Source organism: Schistocerca cancellata, chromosome 8 (assembly GCF_023864275.1).
Source record: "Schistocerca cancellata isolate TAMUIC-IGC-003103 chromosome 8, iqSchCanc2.1, whole genome shotgun sequence".
In the NCBI taxonomy this organism is placed as follows: domain Eukaryota; kingdom Metazoa; phylum Arthropoda; class Insecta; order Orthoptera; family Acrididae; genus Schistocerca; species Schistocerca cancellata.
The window spans coordinates 578,796,326-578,818,469 of NC_064633.1; the positions used below are offsets into that span (position 1 = coordinate 578,796,326).

Sequence of the window (22,144 nt, forward strand, 5' to 3'; positions counted from 1 at the left end):
GCAATGCGATCGGCTTTACGAGTCTCCGATCCGTTGGCAATAGCTACACATTTATTTATTATTACCTTTACAAACGCAACTGTAACCTTATGCGCAAATACTTAGTCCATGCGCGAATACTGCGCATACAGTTTGTATTTCCCGCTCTCGCGTTGACATTATGATTGGCTCTTGCAGCGAGAACTGTGTGGCGCTGTGTTGAATTCTATTGACAATAACGCAACACCTGCAGCTCCAACATAGAAGGAAGGAAGATTCATGGTTACTACATAAAATCAGCTGTCAACAATTAACGTTGTTCTGTCAGAATTATGCGTATCCTCTGTGGCATTTCAGCAGTTTCGAAGCTTAAAACAGCAGCGTAAGGCTGCAGAATTCGTGAAAACGTGCGCTTTGGTAACATTCGTATGCGTTTGATTTTCGCCTCGACACAATACGAGAACAATGACGCTTCGGAGATGCATAGTACTAAAGCAAGACACAATGCCTACCGTGTTAGTTAACGTGCATTGCGTAAATTGTGAAAATGTCAATTTCGTAAAGTGAAAAAATGCAGGAAAGGGTAAAGAGCCCAGCGACCTCATGCGTTTCGTTTCGTCACAAGTGATTACAAAAATAAAGGCGGGGACATTTGAAAATCATTATCGGTCACATCATACTATTAGAAAAACACTTTTGAAGAAGAGGTTAGAACTGCAGGACAAAGTCAATTTATCGAGAGACGTTTGCGTTACAGGCACCCCTTGCCTTGATCAGCATGAACAGAGAAAATCACCAACTTAAATGCAGTTGTTGCCAGTGTAAAAGATTTGCAGTTCTTGTTCCATGTGTGTTATATACAGGTCTGGTAGTCTTAGCTTTCGCTGCTCCAATTTCTTTGAGGTTAGTAACTGGTAGAGCATTACAGGCGTTATAACAGTGGAAAACCAACAGTGATTTTAGTGTGTTTTTCTAATGTTGCTTTAGTTTTGAGTTTACTATTTAATGTTATCCATTATATGCACATCAGTAATGAGGTAAATACACACTCATCCAGCATAACATATTTAGCTTGTTACTCATGCATAGAATTGAAGCATCCTGATCCTTCCCATACAAGGAATTAAATATAGCCCATTTCTGAGTTAAAAATTGGATGATAATTGTATGACAACTCCATGGTATAATAGACTCCCAAGAAAATCTTTGCCGTGAGAACAGTAATGGGTGGCAGTTGATGTGACTGTAACATTTATCAACTGAGGAATTAAATAGAATTCTTAATTAGGTTAGAAACACTGTTCATTCTATGGTGCTATAGCAAGGAAATTGCTGATGACATGGTGCATGTCAGGGAAGCAAGAGTTTATAATACATTTTTACAATTTAGCTGATAAACTTATCTTCGTATCACAGATCTTCTGTGAAACAGTTGAAATGTAAAAAGTGACACATTTTTCACTTCTTTACTTAAGAACCTTACCATGAACATTTAAATGTATGTATACTGAAACGTATAATGCTATTCCAGGACAAGTCTGTCATAAACAAAACAAAAATTATGCTTACACAAATCACATCACTGCATGGAAATTGTGCTGAAGGTAGATATTACTTACTTATCATTAATGTAATGCAACAGAGTAAGTCAGTCGGTATTGCGAATAAAGTCATCAGTGCTGTAGGAGGAATTGGCGATCAATAAGAAGAAGTTACATCATAACAGGAGTTGTATTCACCAATTAGAACAATGAGCAAGTCAGCAAAGAGCTGTGTATTGGATACGTTTAGCCCTGCCCTTCGATTTGTAAAGAATTAACAATAATATTTTTGCTTAGCTTAGGAACAACTTAATTATTTGGCACACTGCTTAGTCTCTATATTAATTCTCCAGAGACAAGTGCAGGATTTGTTTTAGACTGCAAACATATGATACAATATAATTCATTACTTCCAGTACAAATAAACTATTCCTCTGATAGGCCCCAGGCATCATTTGAAATTATAAATACACTTGTTAGTTAAGAAACTCCTTCAGTGCCACTTCAAAGCAGCTCTTTTTAAACATTTTAGATATGCAAAAAGTTTATTATATGATGTGTTATCCAACTCATAAAAATGTCTGAGTGTAACAGCTTGTGTGGATATGAGATGGAATGATGTCATAGATTCAGTCATAGATTTTCTAACACTTAAATTGATATCTTACGGTAACAAAGTTCCATTTTTCAGAAATGCATTTAGCAATTGTCAGTTTGCATTTTATATCCACTTTACTGTGGTCATTATTGGTTATTTTGCTGCCCAAATATCAGAACTCATAGACTACTTTTAGTGTCTCTTCCAAATGTAAATCCCTCAGTATTGGAAGATTTAGCTCAACTACACTTCACTAACTTTCTTTTCTTTTGTTGATGTTCATCTTTTAACCCCTTTTCAAGACACTGTTCATTCAGTTAAAAGAATCAACCAAACCCTTTGTTATCTTTGCTGTCAGCAAACTGTAAAGTTTTCATTTCTTCTCTATTAACTTTCCTTTTCCAAATTTCACCTTGATTTCCTTTATTGCTTTCTGTGTGTACAGACTGAATAACATGGAAGATAGGTTACAGCCCTGCTCATTCCCTTCTCATCTCTGGCTTCCCGTACATGCCTGACACGTCTATCTGTAGTCTGGTTTCTGCACAGATTGTAACTAACCTGTCGCTCCCAGTATTTTATCATTATTTATTTCAATATTTGAGACTGTGTATTGCAGCCAGCATTGTCCAAAACTTTTCTAAGCAATATGCTGTAAATGTGGGTTTGTCTTTTTTCAGCTTATCTCCTAAGGTAACCCATATGATCAGTATTACTTTGCATCTTCCTACACAGTTTTGGAAACTAAACTGATCATCTCCCAGCTGTGATTCTACCACTTGCTCCATTCTTCTATAATAATCTGTGTTAGTATTTTGTCATCAACACTAATTAAACTAATGTTTTGGTAGTACAGTCAAATCTCAATATAACGAATTTTGTGGGACAGTGAAAATTAAATTTTTGTACCAGGGTTATTGTTATAATGAGGTTTTGTTATCATGACTCGGAGCGAGGAGCTGGAGCTGAGAAGTACATTACTGTAGTAATTTTCTGATGAAAAATAACATTAAAAGACAAATAATGAAACACATTTTGTTCACTTCATTTATTAATAATGTACCTGTAGAATATCTTACTTATGTGTACAGAAAAAATCACTTATTTTCCTTTGTTTCTTTTTTCTTAAAGATTCTTTTGTGAACATTGTCTTTATCTGCTCGAACACAATCAATTGCTGCACTTAAACACTGGGGATTGAAGATGTTACTTGCTAAATGGTTTCCAACTGACCTATTAGCTCCATGAGAGGTGGGGGATTCACACTTATCACATCACTGTCATCGTCAGAATCTTCAACAGGTGAATTACCCTTTAACTCCTCAATGACAGATCCGTCGGTGTATGCTTCAAATACCAATGCCTCATTGTCCGCTGATGAGTATTCAACTACTGAAGCATCTATGGTTTCACCAGTAACTACTGAATAAATCTCCAGATCACTTTTAGTATTATCCTGCATTATTTCATCCACCACAACATTCTCACTAACATCTTCACTTTCGGAAATTCTTGCATTTTTCCGGCAGTTCACAATCATGTTTGGCTGTACACTGTTCCAGGAACTAGCCATCATGTCACAAGCCTGCTTCACATTGAAACTGAATTGATTGCTCACCTTTCTTTCAATGTTTGTGATCACGTGTCGAACTAATCATGAACGGTATTTTGTCTGAAAGTTCTGGTGGCTGACAAATCGAAGTACAGTTTGGGGGGAAGTTGCATGGTTCACCGTTCTTCAATGCTAGCATGTTGTTATGCGCATTACAATTGTCCACTGACAATGCAATTTTCTTATTCTTCATTGACATCTCTTTATCAAGCAAAAATGGATGTAATCCGTGCTTTCCGATTTGCCTTCTAATTGACTGCAATAAAAGAAATCACATTTACAATATCACTATAGCAAAACATTACAACTGTAGCTATACTGTACTGAATTAACTTATAAATTAAAGGAAGTTAAAGTAAAATGTATTCATCCTCTTACCTGGTAAGCTTCTTACATTTTTGAAGCACTGTGGGTTTGCTGATTGTCCAATCACTAGTTAATTTAAGCATCCCTGATGTGTTGCTGCAGAGAAGAACAGTTAGGCGTACTTTATACCATTTCCCTCCTTTTCACTTTTCTCCTCTAAAGGCCATCGTCTTCTCTGGCATCAGTTGATAAAACAATCCCGTCTCATCTGCGTTGTACAAGTTTTCAGGACTATTTTTCTAACAGTTTACACATGGTGTTTTTCCTCCAAAATTCTGCATCACCTGTAGGTGCTGATTTTTCTTCTCCTGCCCGTAAATCTTTGCAACCATCTGTTACTTGCCTTAAAATTAGAATCATTGAGCAACATAGTGAAATCTAAGGCTTTTTGCCATATCAGCGCACCATTAATTGGTACATTCTGTGCACACATCTCATTAAACCACTGCAGTGTAGCGCTGTCCACATCGTCATTTTTTTCCATGAAGGGTTAAATTTGCAATATCCTCTGATACTTTCACTGTTTCATTTCTCAAAGCTTCCCTTTCATCTAGCGTTGTATTTACTTTGCCTTTTGTAATCATCATTGCCTAGTACTCCTTTTGATGCTCTCAACAACCTCTGGTTTATCAACCTGTCCAGGTTTTATGTCCTTAATTTCCTACATTTCTACAATTTCTTCAGTTTTAATCTGCATTTCATAACTAATAAATTATAGTCCGAGCCCACATCTGCTCCCAGAAATGTTTTGTTGTTTAAAATCTGATTGCTAAATTTTTGTCTTGCTGTGTAAAACCTTCTGGGATCTTCATATACAACCATAGATCATGATTCTCAAACTAAAGGTTAATCAAACAATGATAAAGTTGTTCTCTGTACAAAATTTTACCAGGTGTCTTCCCTTTCTTTTTTCCCAGTTCATGTTCTCTTACTATTTTTCCTTCTCTTTCTTTTCATACCATCAAATTCCAATTTCCATCACAGTTAAATTTTTTCCCTTAACATGCTGAATAATTTATTTTCTCTCATTGTACACTGTTTTCAATGAGTTTATGATCTGGTGAGGTAGTTGGCATATATACCTGTGGTGGGTGTTGACTTCCCGTCTGTTTATTTTATTTTTATTTTATTTACATGCCAAGTTCTGTAGGACCTAATTGAGGAGCAAATCTCCAAGGTCATGGAACGTGTCAGTACATGAACTTACTACATAAAAGTAATAACAGATAAAAATAAATGTTCATGAACCTGAAAGAAAATCAGTCCATAAGTTTAAGCAAACGCTATCAGCAATACAATGAGAATCAGCTTAATTTTTCAAGGAACTCCTCGACAGAATAGAAGGAGTGACCCATGAGGAAACTCTTCAGTTTCGATTTGAAAGTGCGTGGATTACTGCTAAGATTTTTGAATTCGAGTGGCAGCTTATTGAAAATGGATGCAGCAGTATACTGCACACCTTTTTGCACAAGAGTTAAGGAAGTCCAATCCAAATGGAGGTTTGATTTCTGCCGAGTATTAACCGAGTGAAAGCTGCTTATTGTTGGAAATAAACTAATATTGGTAGCAAGAAACGACAATAAGGAATATACATATTGAGAGGCCAATGTCAAAATAACCAGACTCGTGAACAGAGGTCAACAAGAGGTTCGTGAACTCCCACCACTTATTGCCCGAACCGCCCGTTTCTGAGCCAAAAATATCCTTCTAGAATGGGAAGAGTTGCCCCAAAACATAATACCATACGATATAAGTGAATGAAAATAAGCAAAGTAGACTAATTTACGTGTCAAAGTATCACTCACTTTCGATACCGTTTGAATAGTGAAAATGGCAGTATTAAGTCTTTGAACAAGATCCTGAACATGGGCTTTCCACGTCAGCGTACTATCTATCTGAACACCTAGGAATTTGAGCTGTTCAGTTTCACTAATCATATGCCCGTTCTGTGAGATTAAAACGTCAGGTTTCGTTGAATTGTGTGTTAGAAACTGTAAAAACTGAGTCTTACTGTGATTTAACGTTAGTTTATTTTCTACAAGCCATGAACTGAAGTCATTTACTGCACTACTTGAAACCGAGTCTATGTCGCACACAACATCCTTTACTACCAAGCTAGTGTCATCAGCAAACAGAAATATTTTAGAGTTACCCATAATACTAGAGGGCATATCATTTATATAAATAAGGACAGGAGCGGCCCCAACACTGATCCCTGGGGCACCCCCCACTTGACAGTACCCCACTCAGATCCCACATCACAGCCGTTATCAACATTGTGAATAATGACCTTTTGCTGCCTGTTGCTAAAGTAAGAGGTGAACCAATTGTGAGCTGCTCCCCTTATTCCGTAATGATCCAACTTCTGGAGCAATATTGTGAGATCAGCACAGTCAAATGCCTTTGTTAAATCAAAAAATACGCCAAGCGTTTGAAACTTTTTGTTTAGCCCATCCAGTACCTCACAGAGAAAAGAGAATATAGCATTTTCAGTTGTCAAACGAATTCTAAAGCCGAACTGTACATTTGATAGCAAATCGTGTGATATAAAATGATCAATTAACCTTACATACACGACCTTTTCAATAACTTTTGCAAACACTGATGGCATAGAAATAGGTCTAAAATTATCTACATTATCCATTTCTCCCTTTTTATAAAGCGGATTTACTACTGAGTACTTTAATCGCTCAGGAAACTGACCATTCCTAAAGGAAAAATTACAAATATGGCTAAATACAGGGCTAACATGTGCAGCACAGTACTTTAATATTCTACTAGACACTCCATCATAACCATGAGAGTCCTTAGTCTTCAGTGATTTAATTATTGACTCAATCTCCCTCTTGTCTGTATCACAGAGGAGTATTTCAGACGTCAATCTCGGAAAGGCATTTGCTAAGAAATTTATATGATTTCCTATAGAAACTAAATTTTTATTTAATTCACCAGTAATGCTCAGAAAATGGTTGTTAAATACTGTACATATATCTGATTTATCAGTAACAGAAATATTATTACTGCGAACTGGCTTTATATCATCAACCTTGTGCTGCTGACCAGACACTTCCTTCACAACTGACCATATGGCTTTAATTTTATCCTGTGAATTAGCTATTCTATTTGCATACCACATACTTTTTGCCTTGCTAATAACATTTTTAAGCACGTTACAATACTGTTTGTAATGGGCTACCGTAGCTTGATTGTGACTACTTCTAACATTTTGATATAATTCCCGCTTTGTTCTACATGATACCCTTATCCCTCTAGTCAGCCAACCGGGCTGTCCATTACTGCTAGTACCCCGTTTAGAATGTTCTAATGGAAAGCAACTCTCAAAGAGCATGAGAAATGTGTTATGGAAAGCATTGTATTTATCATCTGTATTATCGGCACTATAAACATCTTGCCACTCTTGTTCCTTGACAAGTTTTGAAAAACCCTCTAATGCTGTTGGATTAACTTTCCTACGTAGTTTGTAATTAAATACGATGTTGATTTGAGTACAAAAACCTTTTAATGTTAAAATTTGTGCAGCATGGTCTGAAAGGCCATTGACCCTTTTACTAACAGAAAATGAAGAATGAATAAAAACATTGTCTATGGCTGTGCTACTGTTCCCCTGCACCCTAGTTGGAAAAAATACAGTTTGCATCAGATCATATGAATTTAGGAGATCTACCAACATCCTTTTTCTCGCATAATCATGTACAAAATTAATATTGAAGTCACCACATATAAACAACAGCAATTAGAAGTTTAGTTTCAATAAATTCAACTAATGCTGCAAAACTTTCAAATATCTGTTCAGTGCAGTGTCGTGATACGTCTATGTACTCAAATGAAATACTGTTTTTTACGTACAGAGCCACTCCCCCACCCCGCAAGGAACTCCTTCCATAGGATAATGCGTTCATTATGCTGTTTACAGTAGCTCATCCATATTCGTATTGTCTTATTCATCGTTAGACTTACTTCTGCATTACCCATATTTGATTTTATGTTGATAACCTTGTACTCACCTGACCTGAAATCATATTCTTCCCATTGACCCTTGTTGTTAATTCCCACTGTATCTATCTTCAAACGATCTAATTCACATGCCAGTTTCTCCAAAGTACCTTTCTGATAAAGGAACTATTATTCTATGCACTATTCTGTAGAACACAAGATCTGATTTTTCTGATGAGAACTATGTACTAAGCAGTCCATGCTGTCCAGCAAGATCACTGATTCATGCCTCAACAGATCTGAAATTTTCAGCTAAGTTAACAAAATAAAATTAGTAAATAAAGTTAACAGCCCCAGGAGATGACATTTTCTCTATTAAAGTGAATGAGACATTATTAATAAAAAAAGTAGATGTCCAGCAGATATGTTTGCTAGTTTATTTTTAAATGCGGCGAATAAAATTTGTTCAAATTGTTCATAAAAAAAGAGAACAGTACACTGAAGAAGCAATGTGTGAAAAATATGTTGAAATTATCTTTCCGTGATCCACAAGTATAATAAGGGAAATCAAATGTCTCAAAACTTGAAACCTGAAGGGTCAGTAATGTTTCCGACAACACACTAATAAAGTATTTATATATTTTTCAGCAGTTGATCCTTTTTGTAGTGTGCATCAGATACACATTCAGTATTTACAAAAAAATATTTTGTGTTTCAATAAACAAAAGGATTATGCAAGTCATATATCACTAAAACATTTAATGGTTGAAAGTTTACATCATATGCATGTATATAAAATCAAAATACTCCCAGTTTTCTTGATTCACACAAATTTTGCAAGTTTCAGGTGAAATTTGCAATATACAATTGTACACATGAATTGATTACCTTAACATGATATTATTTCATGACAGATAAAAATATCAAGAGGACATTCCCTTTTTTTCTCCACTCCGGTATTCAAATATTGTGGAAATCTTGTTTGCTGGGGTCTGAGTGGTCCTGTGGTATGTTATATGTGTAGTGTATCCGTAAGTTAGTGTAATTTCCCAGACATATGAAAATATGATTTTCTTAAAGGTGTATGTTACCACATGTGTCACTAGTTGCAAGTGGTCACTCTGGTTAAATTGGTTCCTAAACTTTGTGAGGACATAATGGATTCAAGAGCTGTCGCACGCATAGAACAGAATGTTATGCTTGGCCACTTAACAGTTTTGTATAATTTTTATTATTATAATCCATTTCTCCATTGACTGTATGAGCTTTAATTTGCACTTGATCTAGACCTTTTAATTTCTTGTTTCCCCCTAGATCATCATCACTGAGAGTATATGACGAAGCAGTGGTGCTAGGATACCGGAGTCTGGAATCACTACATGACCATGGTAGCAGCAATCCACCACTTCTCCTGGATGATAATAGCTTGAATGATGATCCCCGGCAGTCGCAGGAAATACTAAAGAATGTCTTCAACAGGTTTGTTCTCAAATATACTGTTGTTCCATGTGTAATATTCTAATAGAAAACAATGTGATATTTGAAGTAGATAGCTACCGTGTAGATTTCTGTGCAACAAGAATCATGTAGTGAGTTTGATTGTTGTAAGAGATAGTTGAATGCAGTAGTATGTGTGACTAAAATGAGAGAGACAAATAAAACTAAATGTAGGATATTACTTATCAGGGTATCATATGTGTTTGTGATGCAGATTATGAATCATATAATATTCATTTACGAATACTTTACTGTGTTCTTTTCAAGTAGATTTTGTGAAAAGATTTCATTCCTTTTTGAGGTTGTAACTTGAAGCAAATGTGATGTTTTTGTGACACTTATCTAAGAATTGAGCAACATCTAAACGAAAAAATCTGCATATGAATTTTAGAACAACATTATTTATTAATTTAATTGCTGAGTTCTTTAGTCTTATTTTGTCAGTAAGCTGTACCTTTTGCTCTGTCGTAAGAGAATCTGTATGTAGATGTCCTTGAAAATAGCTATGCCAGTTTCACATAAGTGCATGAAAGCTCATGATATCAGCGCCGACTTAAGATTTACATCTGTTTTCTGCAGTTCACTATAAATTGAATGATAAAAAGAACTTTCTGTACAATATATTACAGTATCTTCTCATTCCATGCAGGAATGAAGCATGAAAAGAACAAATTTTTGTATATCTATATGTGCACAGCTGTAAAGATTTCATCTTCATTTGCTCTCAGGGAGTTGTACATAGATGGCTGAAAAGTATTCACAATTTACCCACTGAAACTTATTTACTGTATTTCTAAGTAGGGTTTTGAGAGGGAGAAGTGGCTTGAGTGTCTATTAGTTGAGATTTTTTATCATTCTGTCACACTTGTTATTGAGTCCAAAAAGTACATCATGATTTTCACTGCCTGTCTTTGTACTGTTTAATGTGTGCTGTTAGAGGGCCACACACTTGAGCTGTAATCCAAGTGTATGAATCTAAAGTATTTTGTAAGCACTCTCGTGTGGATGAATTTCGGTTAGTTTTGCTGTATCCTATAGGCCTAAGTAAATTGACTCATGCCATACGCTTCACTTATAACTGAGCCTGTGTACTTGTTTCACTCTATATCCCTTCAACCCATCACATTATTATTCCCATATATTTACCTTCATCATCATCATCATCATCATCACCATCTTCTTGTTCTTCTTCCTGAAACATTTCTGCTTTTGTAAGTTGTTCACAAAGACTTTTCCAGTCTTCTCTTTTCTGCTGTTAAGCATTTCCTCCATTGTAGTTCTCTCTGATCCATTTAATTCTGGTATCTGCAACTTGTTTACAGTCTGCCGATTGATCTTTTTCCAGATTCTGTCTATTCCAGAACTTTTCTTGGTAGCCTTTCTTTTCCTATTTCTTTAACTTGGCCAAACCATTTTAGCCTATTTTTCTCCATAAGTTCTGTTAGAGGATTGATCAGAAGTGTATTTTGTATTATTTCATTTTTTATCCTGCCTCTTCTCATCTTACCCATGGTCCCTCATAGAAAGGGTATCTTTATCACTTGTATTCTACTCAGTTCTTTCTTTGTCCAAGTCCACCATTCTGATCCGTCGGTCAAAATTGGTAGATAATATGATTTGTGTATCATGATATTTTGCTTTGGCAGGATTTTCCAATTAGGGAACTGCGTCTGATGTACAATAATAAAATTTTGAGCATTTTTCTATCCCCTTCAAAATTTCTTCCTTGATGTTTCATTTTGTGATTAGCTTACTTCCTAAATATTTGAAAGCATCTACTTCTTCAACAATTTTTCCATTACAACTTACATCCTTAATGTCTTTTTATCTTCCCTGCTGATTTTCATTACCTCTCATTTCATTGAGCTCATTTCCATGCCTGCCTCTTCAGTACCCTCTGCCAGATATTTGGTTGTTTTGGACTTTGGATTTACTCTGCAGGCAGTTTATTGTTTGATCTCTAGTACATGCGGCACTGGATAGCTTGAACAAAAGAGAACCATTATCTAGCAACTGCAACAGCCCATTGTTGCCAGCTGATGCAGACTGCAGGACTTAACATACTGTAACTTGTCACATTTGTAGTCAGATGAGCAGTCGGCTTGAACTTGGTCACTGCAGAAGCCATATGCTGAATAGGTTTTTGCATAATGTGCTGTAAGGCTCTGCAATCACTTACTCCAGTGTGAGCCATTGAAAACCTCGTACTGTCAGAACAGCTGTGCCTTCACCACATGAGAAAGAGCTCACAAGCTCAGCCCATGAGACAAAGCTCACAGGGTAGTTCTCTTAGGTGAAACCCTTCATAAACTCCTCCCACACATACAGGCCATGCTCAATCAGAAGTGATAAAAATGCAGAGGAGCTGAAGTCAGCAACCTGTGAAGACAGTGCAAAGCTGAAGACTGTCTCGTGTCTGCAGCAGGTAGCTGAAGTATGTAATGAAGTCATGAATGTTGGGTACAAGTGGTCCCTACATGTGCTGTAAATATTGTAGTCCTCAAGAATTTTGGTGTAAATTCTAGAAACACTCGGCCTTCAACCATCTCGACACCTGATATTTTAGGTACGAGTGCCAGAGAGTGAGAATGTGTCTACTGATCCACCTGTTTCTATGTGTAGGTAGGAAGTTTGTTATTAGAAGACTGTAAGAGGGGCAAGTCACTGACGACAACAAGTGTTTGCCACCAGCACCACAGGAGATGGGAGGAGAACTCAAGGAATAATTATGTTGTATTCTTTGATGTGTTAGTGTCTGTGGTGATTGTAAAAAAGACTAATGATCATTTGAGTATAGAGTGCTATGCACATTCATGTATTGGACTCACTTGAGACTAAAGACTTTTAAACTTCTTCACGTCTTGGACTCGGAGAAGTCAAGATGCATGCTTATATTTTCATATGGTTTTTAAACCCACTCTTATGTCTCAGTGTACTTAATTAATTCTAAAGCTCAAGATACCGGTGAGACGATGAAGATATTTATATGTCTAAGAAGAGAATTTTGTTCTGCATAACAGTTCTAGTACATCGTTAATCAACGAGTATGTTGACACTAAAGTTCATATATGTGATCAGTAGATTACAGAAATAAGAAGATATTATTTTCGTGTTGTCCAAAAATGTTAGAATGTGGTGACCTAAGTGACAGAACCCGAATAAAACAGGAATTCAAAGATAGAAATGGAAAGAAGATATTAGGCATTGCCATAGCAACCAAGCCTAACAACATACGAGAACTGTTTCCAGAAATCGTATTGAGTACAATAAACAAATGGAAGAAAGTTGTGAGTGCAACGCTGTAAAAGACGTGAGAAAGTAATAGCGGAGAAAACTGGAGAGAAGACTTCAACTTTTCGACAAAGATCGGGTGTGGAGAGAGAGCAGTCTTCATACATGTACATCGCACTGACGCCGACGCAGTAACGAGCCACCGATGCTGACTGCACCAGCTGCTGCTCACTGGTGCTGACTTCGCGTCCGCTCGCCAACGATGATGCTGAAACCAACATGTGACACCGCCGGTGCCAGTGCTGTCCACTGGCGCTGATTACACATTCACTCACCAACGCAGCTAGAACTCTATGCCGGGTGAGTGGAAAACAATAGTTTTCTGGTAAAGTTGAGGGGACAATTGAATGATAAACTGTTAGTGCAGTTATTGCACTCAGTGGTGAATTTTCTTTTAGATGATTACTAAGTCTAAGATCAATAACATTATGGATCAAGAACAGCAACAAACTCCAGAACCAACCACGGCTGTTAAGGTGAATAGGGAAATGTCAGACTTGTCGGAATTAGTGAATTTAATTAAAGCCCAGTGGGCAGATTCAGCAGCTGTAAAAGCTCAAATTGTTGCTTTAAGAAAGGAGATAGGCTCAGTATGTTCTAGATTAGATGACCAAAATGCTAGGTTGTATGACCAGAAGGCTGATTCAGCAACTCTAAGTGAAAAATTAGATGCTCAGAGCGAAATTTTAAGTAATCAAAGTGAAACCTTGAACAGTCATGCAGAAAATGTAGTTTTATTAAAGACTGAATTTGACTCTTTTAAATAACAAGATAGAAAATCTGAAGTTAGATTTAAAGACTGAACTCACTAGTAATCGACGCGAAGGCATAGTTACTTTGGAGATTGAATGTGACGTCAAATATTATAATAATAATAATGTAGAATCTGAATTTAGTGAAAAATTAAAATCTTGTGAAAATGTATGTAATATTAAATTTCATTCTGTAAGATAGGAAACGAATTCTTTGGAAGAAAGCACGGACCAATCTAAGGAATTAATATTGATAATTCAATCGAACATTCCAGGTGTTAGTATATAAACCATTACTACACAAGCTGTCAGTTCTCGAGTAAATAATGTAGAACAAAATTTCAAAGAAAAAATAGTAAACTTTGACATTGTAAATGTAAGTAGTCTGGCGGAATCTTTTGAGCTAATTATAGATCGAGAAATTACCGAGAGTGTAATCTCTGGAAACATTGCAACTGTTGCTTTTTCCAAACCTAGTAATATTAACAAGGTTATAGATGACTTGTGGAAAGAATTCAGACTTGCCTAGGTCAGATTAGAACATAAAATAATTTTACCTAATGTTAGGTTACCTAGTAAAGTGGTGATTGTTTTGTTGAGGGGAGACTTTCACACAAAACTTAATGAGAAGTACTATTATGCACTTGCTCAAATGAAGTTAATGTTAGATCCATGGGATCCGGACGGAGTCACATCTGTCTCCCAGGGATGTTAACGTTCTGTGTTAACAGTCGGAGTGACGACCGTCGGATCCCTAGTTGTTTTCGTGTTTCTTCAAACTTAATTTTCCTGCACCGAATTTCCTTCAATTCTTAAACTGTTCTGTAATCTATTCTTTAATTCTTAAACTATCTTATAATGTTAGTAATTAGGAAACCGGATATGACTACAATATTTAGACGTATTTAAGAGACTCACAGATGAACAGTGATTTCTAGACATGAAATGAAGTGAATAAAATATTATTTGAGTGAAAAGTATAACATAATGGTACTATTCAAACAAAGTGATATCTAGGCGTCATAAACTGAATGGAGTACTTTATGTGTGTATGAAATATAGTGTAAAGTGAATGACTAAACAACTATGTTATCGTAGTGTATAATTTTCTATTTTTATAATATAATAATAATAATAATAATAATAATGATTTTATTGTCTTTAGGCCATTACGGCAATTGACAACGTCAAATGAAGTTACAATTTATAATACAGTGTGATAAGGTATTGACTACTGAAATATTTTAGTTTATATTACAATAAATGTACAGTGGGTCATCTGTTGGATTACTGCATTTTACAGTTGAAGAATTCATTGATATCATAGAACGGGTGGGCAATAAACCATTCATGCAGTCTTTCTTTGAATGTATGTTCAGGAAGATCCTGTATGGCATGTGGCAGCTTATTAAATAGCTTGTGTCCTGTGACTTCATAGCTATTTATTGTTTTTGATAGTCTGTGGTAAGGCGTGTATATGTGTTTGATGCTTCTTGTGTTGTAACAATGTACATTTTCTCTACGTTTCACATCTTGTAGGTTCTTCTTCGTAAAGATTAAGACATTGTATATATAGAGGTTTATTACAGTCATAATTTTTTGTTTAGTAAATAAGGGTTTGCAGTGAGGCTTATGTGAAGAGTTTGTAATTATCCTAATGGCTTTCTTCTGCAATAATAGGATGTCATGTATATGACTACAGTTACCCCACAAAATAATGCCATAGGATATTATACTCTGGAAAAATGCAAAATAAGATGATCTGATGTATGTTTCAGGTACACAATTTCTGAGTTGTCTTAATAAATAAATTACTCTAGATAGTTTACTACTAATATAGTTTACATGTTGGCTCCAGGTTAACTTTTCGTCTAAATAAACTCCCAGGAATTTAACAGAACTAGGGTCATCAGATAGTGGCTTTTCTCTTAGAGTGAAGATTATCTGCTGAGTTTTATTTTCATTTAGCAGGAAACCATTTGCTCTGAACCAATATGCTGCATGAGTGAGTGTATTTTCAGCACAGGTTTTAAGGTCATTAAGATTGTTACTGCTATGGAGAAAAGTCGTATCATCTGCATACAATACAGTGGTGGATCTAATAAACGAGGGGAGGTCATTGACCATTATCAGAAACAGGAAGGGCCCCAGTACAGATCCCTGAGGCACACCTACTTTAACATTTTCTATGTTTGACATTTCCTTACCAACACAAACTACCTGTTTACGGTTGTTGAGATAAGCTTTTAATAGTCTGAGACTGTTTTCTTTGATGCCGTAGAATTCTAGTTTCTCTAGTAGTGGCATGTGCTCAACACAGTCGAAGGCCTTGCTTAGGTCACAGAATGAGACCTGAGCAAAGCCTTTGTTCTCAAAAACTTTGAGGATGTAACTGACTACCGTGTTGATTGCATCAATGGTCGACAGATTCTTCCTAAACCCGTATTGTGAAGCATTAATTATTCCTAGGTGGTCAAAGTGAGATGACAATTGTTGGTACATGATGCATTCTATTACCTTGGAGAATGCGGGTACTATTGAAATAGGCCTGTAGCTAGATGGAGAGTCTTTATCTCCCTTTTTGTATACTGGGACAATCCTAGACAGTTTTAACTCATCAGGAAAATATCCCTCAAGTAGGCACTTGTTTATGCAATGGGTTAGAGGGTACAGAATGCAATCACACACTTTTTTTAGCAGATTGCATGATATGCCATATATATCTAAGCTATCAGATGATTTCAGTTGTTTTATGACCCCTTGTACATATCTAGGCGATACTTCGGAGAAGGTTACCATGCTTGTATTTGGTGACTGTCTACCCCAATTTTGGGAGAGTAACTCTGATGGACTAATGTCTGGTTTGATAATTGCGTCTCCTATTTCTTTCACTGAATTAATAAAAAACTCATTGAGTGTTTGTGGTGGGATATTAATTTTGTCTTTTTTAGTATCTCTGGCAGCACTGTTAATTACTTTCCAAGCGGTTTTGCATTTATTGGTGGAATTATGTATGCTGTTGGCATTGTAGGTTTTTTTGGCTTGCAGGATGGCTTTTTTGTATTCATTCCTGCATTCCACATAGGCTGATTTGGCACAGTCAGACTTCATACTATTGTATATGTTGTACAGTAACAAAACTTGTTTCTTTAGATCTGTCAGCTGTTTATTGTACCATATATTTTGTCTGTTTTGAGATCTGGATTTGTGGCTGCTGTCCATTATTTTGATTTTCTTTATGGGAATACTATGGTTAAATAGGGTCAAGAATGCATTAAAAAATCTATCAAATATTATTTTGGCTGGCAGGTCATTACTTGATGTGTAATGTCCATCGACACTACAATGGCCAAACCAGTCTCTGTCAGCAAGGGAATTACAAAATGTGTTAATTTTATCCTCAGTTATGGGTCTGGTAATCACAACTGTTGGGACAGGTCTGTTTGCATTGCTCCTATTGAGGGGAATTTTACTTGCATAATTTAGAGATACGGAGTCATGGTCAGAGAATGGGAACACTACAACTTCGCATGTGTTTTCAGTGGTCTTGAAGTTTACAAAGATGTTATCTAAACATGCTTTGTTTCTTGTGGGCCTGTTATTAACATGATATAAATTGTATTGTCTTAGTAAGTTTTCCAGATCTGCAACACTACCCTTACATTTAGTAACATCAAAATCAGCATTCAAATCACCTCCTATTGCAATATCATAATGTAGCCATTTAATATTACTTAATTCACTCAATAGCATGTCCATTTTTTCTAAAAATATGTTAATGCTTCCCTTTGGTGATCTGTACATGGATACTACTATTAGCTTATGACTATTAATGATTATACCCGTAACTTCAAAGTGCTGTTCATCACACAAGGAATTTAGGTCTAGTTTGGTTATTGTACAATTGAGTGACTGGTTGGAATAAATTGCCACACCACCTCTAATGTGCTCTTTCCTACAGTAGCTATTTACTATACTAAAATTGTCAAATTTGGCAACTGCAAGTTCATTCTCATTAGCCCAGTGTTCACTCAGACAAAAAATATCAAACTGGTTATCAAGACCAAACTCATTTATGATAAGTTCTTTATCTTTCAGTCCTTGAACGTTAAGGTAACATATTTTAAGATCCATGCTCTTATTGCTTACACACTGAACACTATGGTGATTGGTTTTCAAACGTTTTTCAGGGCTTATCTTTTGGATTTCTGCCTTCTGTTGCCTTTTACTAAAAAATTGTTCACTTGGAGTGGTAGCACATCTATTGTTGTATGCCTACTCTTCCCTCCTTGTGATGATATTGTAGATGAAGCTGCTACTAGAGGATTTGATGGAACTGCTGTTATGGTGTCTGGAGGCACTCTTGTGGCATCTGGTGACTGAGGAGATAAGGTGGTTGCTTCTTCTTCTGCTGCTGTTGAATCTTGCTGGTGAAGTGTGGTAGGTACTGCTGCTGCTGCTGTAGGCATTGTTGTGGCAACTGATGACAGTGGAGATTTGGATGTTGCTTCATCTTCTGCTGCTGTTGAATCCTGTAGATGAAGTGTGGTAGGTACTGCTGCTGCAGCATTTGTTATGTGTGTAGGTACAACTGCTGCTTCCACCTCTACTTCTACTGCTGCAATAGAAGTAACCATTTCTTCAGGCTCTGCTTGCGTCAAGCAAGGAACTGGAAGAGCAGCAATTACTTCTTGGTTGTCAGATGCTTTCAGTATCATGCTGATGTTTTGGCACAGAATCTTCTTGCCTCTGTTATTAAGGTGCATGCCATGTTTCGTGTAACAGTCTCTTTGCAAGGAGTCCATACTTATAAAATATGCGTTTTGGTAGGCCCTGCAAATCTTTGAGTATTGCCTGTTTGCTTTTATGATTTCCACGTTCACACATGACCATTCCGAAAGGTCATGCCTATGTGGAATTCCGACTACAAAAACTGATTTCTCTCTTGTTGAATTTAGTATTGCCTTAAGGTTTTGTGTTGCACTGTGGAGGTCGTTTTTATATACATTATTGGCTCCAGCTATGACGACAATATGACGATCATTTTCAGTTTCTATGTTTCTAACGAGTTCTTGGATGGGTGCACCTGGTTTGACAATACTAGTTGCTTGTATACAATGACTGTAACGTAGTATTTTTGCGATCTCACGTCCATGGCTATCAGAGAATATTTTCACTTTGAGTTTGTCTTCACGTTTATTGCGGAAGTTTCTGCTCATGTGCTTGTCACTATATAGATTCGGGGTGTTGTTGTCGTCACAGTTTTCCGTGGATTCCACATTTATATCTGAATCTAGTGCATGAAAACGGTTTTTTGTTACCACAGTAATTCTACAGTCACTGGGTTTCACACGACCTACCCTTTTTGGCCTAGTAAACATATGTTGCCTTGTTGTTTCTGCCTCTAGGCCTATATCCACTTCAGAGCACTCGTTTATTGTAGGTAGGACACTGAAACTGCTTGTATTGCCGCGGTTCGTTCCATTCGTTGTATTTATCACCTTTTCGCTTCTTTCTTCCGTGATCATGCTAGTCCTGTGCTCCCAGTTCCGTGTTTTACTTGCTTTGGCGATCGGGATATTACGCGCCTTTTTCAGTTCGGCATTTTCATTTTCTAAATGCGCAATGTCCCGCCTTAGTACATCTACAATTAATTGCAGGCTTGATACACGTTCATTTAGCTTCACTATTTCACTGTTATAATTTACGTATGTTCCGTTTTTCACCACACAACTATAACTTTTGTTCACTTTCTCACTATAAACAACTGTGCCGGACGCCATATTCACACACAATAGAATATTTTATACCTTTTGTGAGATGTGATGTAAATGGGAAGGCTTGTATCACTTTTGGAAGGGGTGGGTAGTGTAAGTACAAGCATGACTAACACTAATCACACACCCCACCTTTCAGACAACCCTCACAGACAAGTGCTACTGATTCTTCACCATTTGCCGTTCCACTGGTGTTGCTAAGATTTTTATATGTATGAAGATGGTATCTGTTCTTTTGGACAAGTCCGAAAGAACAGATACCGTCGGTGACCATGCAGCTCATTAGAATGAAATTACAATGAAATGAATACCCGTAGCTGCATACAGGCATTGATATAAGTCAACGGGGCAGTTGAAAATGTGTGCCCTGACCGGGACTTGAACATGGGATCTGCTGCTTACATGGCAGACGCTCTATCCATGTGAGGACACAGAGGATAGTGTGACTGCAGGGGCTTATCTCTGGCATGCCTCCCATGAGACCCAAATTCCCAACTTATTGTCCCGCACTATATTTATAGCGCTCCTGCCCAATATACTCATTACTCGTGGCTTTTTGCTGATTCCCATAAGAGTTCGGGCATTATTTGTGCACCCACACAGAAGAAGAAGATGGTCAAATGGCTGGTGAGTCTTAATTTGTGTGTGTGTGTGTGTGTGTGTGTGTGTGTGTGTGTGTGTGTGTGTGCGTGGCAAAAAGGCACGAGTAATGAGTATAATAGGCAGGGCACTATGAATATAGTTTGGGACATCGGGACAATAAATTGGGAATGTGGGTCTCACGGGAGGCGTGCCAGAGATAAGCCCCTGCAGTCGCACTATCCTCTGTGTCCTCGGTGGCTCAGATGGATAGAGCATCTGCCATGTAAGGAGGAGATCCCAAGTTCGAGTCCCGGTTGGGGCACACATTTTCAACTGTCCCCTTTGACTTATATCAACGCCCGTCTGCAGCTAGGGCTATTACTTTCATTGTAATTTCATGCTAAGATTTTTCTTTGGGGGCTTCAAAAGTGAAGGTGAGAATGTCCGTTCTGTAGGAGACGTTGAACATCATACCCCCTCCATCTTCTCACTCAAGTACTGGTGAAGTAGGGATCCTGGGGAAGGGGGGTGGGAAGGGTTTTCCTGTCTCTGGGGATATTTTATTTCTCTTCTTCGATCTTAGCAACCAGTTCTACTGTTTCCTTTCTTACTCCTCATTTGAGTACAGGTCTATCTTTCCCTCTTTCCATGTGTATATACTTCTATCACTGAAGTCCTTATTTTCTGTGGGTTCCAATAACCTCCAGCTTATTTCATATAAGTCGGCCAAAGAATCAGGATACACAAACACACATCTACATACACACAAAGATACACTTAAACACAAACAGGAGAATTACAAATTAGAAACCTGAAGTGATGTCAGAACGGCCAAGGGATTTGGGGAATAAAGATATAGGTACATCTGAGTCAATGCACATATTACATTGTTGATATATGACAGTTCTGCATCGTTGTTGTTGTTTTGTCGCGTACAACTGAGTCGATGCACATTATACATTCTGGATATGTGACAGTTGTGCATCATTATTTTTTGTCGCTCTCAAAAATATATTTACATGTGCCATGCTAGCCGTTTGATAAAAGGCATAGTATCTACTGGGAGTTGGTAAATGCAGGTAGACATAGCATCTACTATGTGTGGGCATGATATCTGTTTATATGGTAAAAGTGAGGATTGAAAGAGGACTCTAGGATATTAGATGAAGTATTAGAAAGTAGGATAGAAGACTAAAGTACCGTATTTACTCGAATCTAAGCCGCACTTTTTTTCCGGTTTTTGTAATGCAAAAAGCCGCCTGCGGCTTAGAATCGAGTGCAAGGCAAGTGGAAGTTCTGAAAAATGTTGGTAGGTGCCGCCACAACTAACTTCTGCCATCGTAAAGGCACAAAGATAAATAATGGCGCCAAAACCTCCGCGTCAGTAAATAAATTAAAAAAAAAAGGTGGAAGACGAGCTTTTTTTCTCCGCCCCGAGTTTCGACCACTGCATTTTCATACATTATCCAACAAAGTAAATACAAATTCTGTATTGTTGATCTTCGAATGTAGCAGAATTTCAATGTACTACGAAAACCCGACATGCAAGACTGTTTGGAATGTTTGTCAATATGGCCAACTCTACTTTCTGAATTTTTTCCTACCCATGAGAAAAGATGGTTGCTAATAGGAACCTGATGAAATGTGAATCACATATGCAGTATTCTCTTCACCATAAGAATAATACGAATATCAACATTTTGTCATGTATTCTTTCGTGTTTGCTGCTATCTCATTTAAATCCTGCCTGCCTAATAAACTACGAAACTAGAGTGAAACAGCAAACGCGGAAGAATATACGTATCGTGTCATGTTTATATTCGTATTATTCTTATGCCTAATAGTGATACAGTGAGAAATGAAGCACGGCAACTGACTAGATTTGTAATTCTAAGATGACTAAATTCTGTGCAGAATTTGATGTACCAAAGAAGCGGCCGCAAAGATTTTCGAACGGAGAAACATTTTCGCCTAACTCTCGTTCAGAACATGTTCTATCATACGCAGTCTATTATTTGGTTCTTGTTGATCATTATCAAAGAAAGCAGCAGTGTAAGTAACAACAAATAGCAGTCTCTTGCAATTGTTTCGCTAATGAGACGATTACTCTCTCTCTTCTTTCTTTTTTTTTTTTTTTTTTTTTTTTTTTTTTTTTTTTTTTTTTTTTTTTTGAACTGTAAGCGGCGGTAGCGCGC

The 22,144-nt window shown here is 37.0% G+C and overlaps 1 protein-coding gene across 3 annotated transcripts in view; it reads left to right on the top strand.

Moving 5' to 3' along the window:
* Nucleotides 1–203: 203 nt before the first annotated feature.
* LOC126094452 (45 kDa calcium-binding protein) overlaps nucleotides 204–22,144 on the top strand; it is a 163,786-nt gene continuing 141,845 nt past the window's right edge. The window contains exons 1-2 of one of the 3 annotated variants that reach the window (XM_049908826.1): nucleotides 204–882; nucleotides 9,365–9,529. In XM_049908826.1, the coding sequence (XP_049764783.1) occupies nucleotides 758–882; nucleotides 9,365–9,529 (290 nt within the window). In that variant the 5' untranslated portion in view covers nucleotides 204–757. Of the gene's footprint in view, nucleotides 883–9,364; nucleotides 9,530–12,169; nucleotides 13,139–22,144 lie in introns of those variants that run through there. The other 2 variants (XM_049908829.1, XM_049908828.1) reach the window with 2 other exon arrangements.